The sequence below is a fragment of the Xiphophorus maculatus genome, chromosome 2, assembly GCF_002775205.1.
Source record: "Xiphophorus maculatus strain JP 163 A chromosome 2, X_maculatus-5.0-male, whole genome shotgun sequence".
NCBI classification, from domain to species: domain Eukaryota; kingdom Metazoa; phylum Chordata; class Actinopteri; order Cyprinodontiformes; family Poeciliidae; genus Xiphophorus; species Xiphophorus maculatus.
This window is the reverse complement of record NC_036444.1, coordinates 25851431-25859327: the sequence shown is the minus strand read 5'-3', so window position 1 is coordinate 25859327 and position 7897 is coordinate 25851431. Positions and strand designations below refer to the sequence as shown.

General features: G+C 39.6%; 1 protein-coding gene across 1 annotated transcript; it reads left to right on the top strand.

The window, feature by feature from the left end:
- The first annotated feature begins 28 nt into the window (after nucleotides 1–28).
- LOC111611994 (cytosolic 5'-nucleotidase 1A-like) lies at nucleotides 29–6548 on the top strand. Its single transcript, XM_023351396.1, has 6 exons — nucleotides 29–156; nucleotides 2123–2236; nucleotides 3255–3390; nucleotides 3482–3604; nucleotides 4824–4954; nucleotides 5308–6548. The coding sequence occupies exons 1-6, from the start codon at nucleotides 121–123 to the stop codon at nucleotides 5551–5553; spliced, it is 786 nt and encodes a 261-aa protein (XP_023207164.1). The 5' UTR covers nucleotides 29–120; the 3' UTR covers nucleotides 5554–6548.
- Nucleotides 6549–7897: the final 1349 nt, after the last annotated feature.

Genomic DNA, 7897 nt, shown 5'->3' with positions numbered 1-7897 from the left:
TCCAGGCGGAACCAAAATAAGGGGATCTTCGTGCAGAATAACTGGACTCTTGGTGTTCGCTGAGCGGGACGAATTAAGAGGGAAAACACCAACAACCGTAAGGTCCTTCAGGGTGTGAGAATGGTCTCTACCGTCACGAACAGCGACGTGAAGCAGGTGCGTTTACTTTACTCTCTGAAGAACACGTATCCCTGCTAGAGTCATGGTAAAATAGTTATCGCTCTAATCATTGTTTCGGGATTTGTCTTTTGGTTTCTCCTCTGCAACATTTTCTTCTATGTCACATTTACAGTAACACTGAATATGCCGAGTTGTACTGGAAAAAAAGGCGGAAGTTGTACATTGTTGTTGACTGCTCTGCAGCCTTCATAGAATTGTGTTTCTAGGCGTCAGTATAGAATTACAAATAGGCCCACATGGGTATTTGCACGTCACGATTAGACTTCTGCAACAGGAATTACGAGAGAAACTCAACAACTCGGAGAAAGAAGGGCAGAGGAGAATAAAAGAGAACAACTTAGCTGATTGTTTTAAAGGGTGGAGTATAATGATTTTTCCAGGCACACAGTGACATTTTATAGCACAGACAAGTAACTATAATACCTTCAGTTGTTTTAAAAATGCTGTGTAAATAACTTTAAAGAAAGGTGTCATAATTTGAAATCAAATTATGACACCTGAAATTGACACAGGTGTCAACCTGTGTCAATTTCAAGGTTGACACAGAGACCAACCTTGAAATTGGTCTCTGTGTCTTTAAGAAGCTCCTACATTTTCAGACACTCCCCCATCACTCCGTCATAAAAACAGTACTCCTCCATGATGCCCTTGGCAACCATTCTTAAGAGCATTGGTGTTAGAAATAACGTGTATGAAGCTTGAGAAAGCTGCACTTCAACTGCATTGGAATTGTTTTATTTAATTTTTGTTATGGTAATGTACCGTAAGGTCCTACAGAACTCTACAAAATTGGAAAAAGGTGTCTCTGTTCAAATATCTGGACTAACTGTAAGTCTCTAAATTAGATATTGGGGAGGTGAAGGGTAGGCTGCAGAGTTTTGCAGTTGGTACCACTATTGCCTTGCAGCAAGAAGGTTCTAACGCTGGCCCGGAGTCTTGCAAACATAAGCGTATTCGGACAACAGGTGTTGTCATAAAAATGTGTCATTTTACATGTTTGTATGTTTCACAATTAAAAACAAAATCAAACTTTTGTTCTGCTCATATCGCATGTTTTTTTGTTTGTTTTTTTATGATTTAAGGTCCAGTGTGTCTCTGCGCTGTGTCAAAGTAAAATAAATAACTAAATTCCCAGATATGTGGTTGTGCTGAACAATATATCCCCAGCTAACATCTAACTGACTATGAAAAGTTTTGTGGTCAGATAAGTTTTAAGTTGAACTGGCTTCGACTTGACTCGCTGTGTTTAGACAAAGAAATACACAGCGATTGACTCAAAGGCCACCATCCCCATATTAGGCTTTGGGCCTGTTTTCTATTCAGGGTACAAGACAATTTAAATCTGCATAAAATCATGCAGCATAAAATTTTACACCAGAACCACCGAGATGGTTCGTAGTTTACAGTTGCTCAACTCAAGATACCCCTCCAGGGTAAAGAAAGGAAAGAAAACCATGGCTGTAGAATATGGTACTGATGCCACAGAGTGACCTATCTACTCTCTAGATTTCTGTTTCATAAATATCTTAGAGAAAGGTGAATTTTTGAGTTTCTAAAAAGCTGCCAGGAAACCTAAAGGATTTAGAAATGTTATGTAAGAAGCAGTGGGCCTAGACTTTACCTGAGATGTGTATAAACCTGCTGAAAAAGTAAAGGACATTTCTTAATACTGTGTTTGCTGACAATGATTTTTATGCTCATCACCAAGTTCTTTCTAAATCATGCTTTGCGTAGATATATAAGCAATGCTAATTTCACTTGACAACAAGCGGATCAATTCGTAACTTCTACGTAACACTGTCTTTCTGGATTGTTAGTTAATATTGTGTCTGTTCACGTCCCGAAAATAAAACTACCATGAAACAGCAATTGTGCCTTTAGTAAGAGGTGAGCAGAGTCATCTCATATTTTCAGTCTGATAGTGAGATTCTTCTTCTTGCAGAAAGATGTGGACCAGGCGGTGGTTGTTGCCGTGACCTTTGCTGCAGTTTTTGGACCAGAAGCTGAAGATGGCAGCACAGTTTACAGGCTGGGCGTGGCTCTTCCATTGCTGCAGGTGAGAAGTCATGAAAAGTAGCAATTAACTTTAAAACAATTTAAGTTTCATTGTTTCAGTCTTCAATACAAGCATACTCACCCATTTAAGTGTGAAATATGGATTTGAGGAAAAAAAGTGCCCAACAATTTTATGCTCTTTCTTACTAACTTTGCTAGATGTGGTAGTGATTGTTTTTGTGTTTTTTTAAAATGAAAACATATAAGTTATCTTCTAAAATACTACACAAAAAGCTTAGGGTGACAAAGTAAAAACATCTTCTTTGTTGTTAAAAATGTTTACCTCGGGATGTGCTGTGGTGGCGCAGGGGTTAAGCACAACCCACACAAGGAGGCCTTAGTCCTCGTTGCGGCTGTCGCAGGTTCGATTCCCGGCCTGGCGACCTTTGCCACATGTCTTCCCCCTTCTCTCATTACCCACTTTCCTGTCAATTAACTATCAAATAAAGGTCACTAGAGCTAATAAAACCTTTAAAAAAAAGGTTTGCCTCCCAGCTATCACACCCTTAAGTTTTCTTGCTCACCTTTGTAGGGGTATTTTCTATCACTCTTCTCTGCTCTCTAAGGTTCCGTCAGGTTGGATTGTCAATGTCCGTCATTATTTGCGACAAACAGGATAAATCTCAAAAACATAAAAAAAAAAAAAAAAATCACACAACTGAGTCATTTTTTACAGATCTCACATTTACCAGAAACGTCTTGGCGAACCGCCAGAGCTTTTTGGACGATATTCTGTGGGATGACGAGACAGAAAGCGTGTGACCTTTTTTGGAGTGTGTAGGTTCTGTCGCATCTAATCTGAAACTAAAACAGCATTTCAGACACTGAACATCATGCATGGTGACCGCAGTGAGGGGGTTTGGGGCTGTTTGCTTCTTCAAGCATCAGTTTGTGACAGAAAAGCAAAAAACAAAACGGCTGTGTTTGTTTTTTTAAAAGAAAACCGACTGGTTTCCTTGACAGTAAGAAGATTGCAGTCGGGCTTTGGTGGTGAGGTGACGATATTTGGTTTTCCTCAGGTTCTGCAGAGAGTGAATGAGCGTCTGCTGGAGAAAAATCCGGCTGAACATCAGCTGTTTGATGTCATCTTGATCACTACGGACAGCTGGCAACAGCAGCAGAATTCCAGCATCATTAACAGCACCAGACATCACGGTAGTCTCACCTCAGTCTTACTCTTTCTACATCTCCACTGCAACACTCCGATGACTTTGCTTTCCAACGCCTTATTGTTGCTCTGTTGTAGGTCTGGAAATCAGCAGGTTCTGCTTTTCAACAGAGGACAACTACATCGAGAGTCTCGTGCAAAATAATGTTCAGCTCTTCTTTACGACAGATGGAAACGAAGCCTTGCAGGCAACACACCAGGGTCAGTAAGTCTTTTCTTGTATGACCTCTTCCGCCAGTCATTTCTAGAAGCCATATTAAAAACACAGAGTACACTACCAATAAGTGACAGACATTTCCGAACTGTAGCATCTGTTGTAGCATTAGCCATTAAAACTTCCATTTATCAGTGTAGCTGTTAGGTTTGAAGAATCTGAGCACCCATAAAAAGAAGAAAGAGACAAGTGAGTTTAAGATTTACTTGCAAGGAGAACAGACAGGAGCATGCTTCAATTGCAACCTCCTACCCGCTCTAAAACAGCTCCTGTCTGACCCTTTCTTTTTATTTCCTTAGGGCGGTCCTAGTTACATAGCCTATTTGATTATCTTGAGTTAATCACATAGAGTAGCTGTTTCTTCTGTTCTCTTGAATCACAGGTATGTTGCACCCACAAGCTGCCGCCATGTAGAGTGCAATGTTCAGAGTTCTTGTTTACTTCCTTCTGTAGAAATGATGCAGGAACTGATGATCCCACAGAACAATGAGGTGTCTTGCGTTTCCGTGGTCTCATGTACAGTTCCTCTGTCTCTGGTGAATAAACTTCGACCCTTAATCATCCATTGTTTATTCTGCCACGTCAGTTATCACTCTTGCTGCAGACCATCTAGTATCTGCTTCCAATTTGAGAATACTTGTTGCTTCCTGTAAAACATCACTCCAAGAAACACATACTTAAAGAAAGAACAGAAATCTCTCCATTCTTAACCTCCTGAGACCCGGGCTTTTGTTTGATGTGCATTTTTTATGTCTCCTTACTATTTGGGATTAGTATGACCTAATTTTAGTTGAAATTAAATTTTAGCTTTCTATGTGCTCTTGAACTATGTCAAAACCAATGCCCTCATATGAGGACAATGGGTCTGTTTTTGCATATACATTTCTCCTTGTCATTTGGGATCATAAGGACCCAATTGGCCTAAAAATGAAATTTCAGCTTTCTACAATAAGTGGTTTTCTCAAAACCCAATGTCCTCAGACGAGGACATTGGGTCTATCTGTGTGACGATAAGACCATTCAATCAATGTTATTATTTACATCTGTGTTTACAAAAATGTAATGTCCTCATATGAGGATGCAGGGTCTCAGGAGGTTAAAGATAATAATGAGTATATAAAAGAAAAAGATATTTACAAACTTAACAGTAACCTGGAGACTGGTCTATCATTTAGTTTTTGATTAACGTGCTTTTGATTGCTCCAGGTGTTCCCTCCGCACTGCTGGATAAGAACTCGGTTTCCTGTCCATCAGAACAGCTCAGAGTTTTATTCTGTGAGAAGGCCATCATCCAACCCAACATGGGTTCAACAGAAGCAAGCAAAAAATCTGCTCAGGTACAAACATTAACAAGTGTCTTTTTCAGAGCCTTGTGTAACGTTTCAAACTCTACTTTTTCATATTTTCCTGTATCACTACCACAAGTGTGTATGTATATTTAAATTTGCTTGACAAATCTCTGAGGTCTTCACAGGTAAACTATGAAAGAACTTAGATTTTCTTTATTTACCACTAAGGTTTTTTTTTGGGGGGGGGGGTCAGTCTTATAAAACCCCAATTAAATATATGTTTTAATTTTTTTCACATTACAACCACAAGAGGGTGTGAGTAGGCACTGTATGTTATCTTCAGCAGGTCTACCCAGCAAACTGAGTTGAAAATGATTTTTTTTCTTCTTTTGTCTCAACAGAACTTTTTAGCTCATTTAGGCCAGATGAGGCAGAAGTTCGGTGTGTTTGACAGCCCTCTTTGCTTCACTCTTGTAACATCACATGGTGGCAAAGACAGCTGCTGCTGTGCCCTAAAATCACTTCGGTCCCTGGGCGTCAGCGTGGACGAAGCGTACTGCCTGGGTGGGGCCCCGCGTGGCCCCATCCTGTCGCTGCTCCGACCTCACTTTCTGCTCAGCGATGGATTCAGCCTGCTGGAGGGCTGATTGTCTCTTCGCCTGGATGTCACAGAAACTTCGAGAACATTTTGTGGATATCACTTAACTCAGCATTAGACAGTCGGTGAAGTCCGTAAAGGTATACAAATGCAAAGGAGGTTCAACAAGGCTGTTGAACAACAAACCTAAACCTCCATTCTGGGTAAAAGATGACTGTGATGCTACTCTGATTGGTCGCTTTTGATTGGGTGTATTGTTTTGGGGGTTTTTTTCAGGCAGGAGGTGGAGAAGCTCAATCTTTTCACATATCTGTGCATTATCATACTATCACTACATGGTGACAGTTTTAACAAATATTTAAAAAGATGTAAAAAAAAAAATTAAAGCTGGTTCTGGGTTCTTTAATAAAAAGAGATTTATTTATTAATCTTTTACAAATCAAAAGTTTACAGATTGATTGCAATCTATTAAAGCAAGAATGGAAATCCCAGACTATGTTATAGCGCTGAGAACTTCTGATGGATTAACTGAACATTTGGGTTGGCCTATGCACTTTCTCCTTTGGCCATAATGACAATTCTTGCGTTTGGAAGAAAAAGGGGGAAGACCATCCCAGCTGGGAAGTATGGGCGTGTGGCAGTATTATGATGTTGGTCTGTTTTGCTGCATTAGAAACTGGTGAACTTCATAAAATAGAAGATTGTGTGTAAATATAATAGCAATATATAAAGACTGATGTCAACGCTGTAGAGAATTTGTGGGAAGATCTGAAATGGTGTGTGTGAGTGGGGTAGCCTATAAACCTGATTGGTTCCAGCAGTTCTTTCTGTAGAAATTAGTCATTATTTCATCAACCTGTAGTGAGAAGGTGGAGGAAGAACACCTAAAAGGTCATACAGTTCAATTTCAATACTACCAAACACACAACGAGCAAATGTATGTAAACTTATGATTTTGAAGATACTAATAAATAAATCTAACATATACTTTCTCTCAAGAGATGATAGATACACCCTCCCATAAAACTTCAATATGACAGGTTATGAATAATTAGGGGAAGGGGGGTGTTGGGGAGGGGTGAGGGGTTTATATGTTAATGAATTTGACACCTCTGCCCGCTGTAGGTGGTAGCGCTTGAAGTCATGAGATAGAGCAGGTGTTATTGGCTTATTATAATTCTTTATCGCCTGCTTCCTCCCTCCCCCCTTCCTTCCTGTCTTTGTACTCAGCCTGAAAGACACCTTTCCTGCTCTTTTTGTGGGATAATTAGACTTGCCACCTCACCTATCTTCTGCTCTTTGAGTGGTCAACCCAACCTGCTTCCTCTACCCCCATACTTTGTACTTGGTCTAAACCAGGGTTACCCTAGTGGTTTGAACGGCTTGCTACGTTAGCCTTTGTCTGTACTCAGCCAGAAAGTCACCTCTCTTTGCTCGTCGTCCTACGACTTGTAGTGGTCTAAAACATGGCTGTCCTCGCCACGACTTGTCTCCTCAGCTCCCTTTGTCTGTGCTCGACCTGGAAGACACCTATGTCCTGCTCTTTGGTGGGATAATTATCAGTAAATGTTCCTCATTTGTACATGCACTTCTTAAGAATACGTGGCAGACAGTAAAGGTGAGGCTACTTATATGTATCTTTCAAGCTTCCCCTAAAGTTGAAAGTTTTTTACATTGCACAACCACGCTCCAAGAGTTGCTCCAACATGGGAAATTGTTTTGTTTTACCTTTAAAATTATCCACTACTTTTGTCTCTGAGTTATATGCTGTATGTTTCTTGGCCCTCATGATGCTTTCCCTCCATCCATTATCTTACACACTTTTCACTAACAAAATATAGTACACCTGTAGTTGCTGATAAGGGTTCCAATGCTAAAGCTTATAAATGATCAATGCAAAGCATCCGTATGCGTTAAAAAAAAACAAACAATCACATAGTCAGATTAAGTTAAATATCATCAAACTCAAAGCAATCAAAAATATTATCTTCTCTAACAGGTAATTTCTCCTTTTCATTGAGCCTAAACTGTATGAACGGAATGATTGAAATATACTTTGAAAGTGAGGTGTGCTTTGGTATATTGTTTTGTGTCAGATTTTCAAAAAGGATTCCATTTTTAAATATATTGTGAAGATGAAACTATACAACAAATGTTGCTATATTGTCTGAATATAAAAATGAAATAATTCCGTATTTCTTAAATGAACATAAAATTAAATCTTATTGAATTATTACATGGAAGTTCAACATTTGATCGATTCTCACGCTGACTCTTGTTACACAGTAACATACGCAGTATGAGATTTTTTTTAGAGTCGTTTCAGTTCACCATCCATACTAGTAGATGGCGGTAATGTGCACCTAGCGCTTTTTGGCAACCGGCAAATAACC

Bases quoted from the DNA above. Each gene is read 5' to 3' on its own strand.
- LOC111611994 (XM_023351396.1), top strand. From the start codon at position 121: ATGGTCTCTACCGTCACGAACAGCGACGTGAAGCAG. The intron at 157-2,122 runs GTGCGTTTACTT...TTCTTCTTGCAG, and splicing joins CGAACAGCGACGTGAAGCAG to AAAGATGTGGACCAGGCGGT. The intron at 4,955-5,307 runs GTACAAACATTA...TTGTCTCAACAG, and splicing joins CAAGCAAAAAATCTGCTCAG to AACTTTTTAGCTCATTTAGG.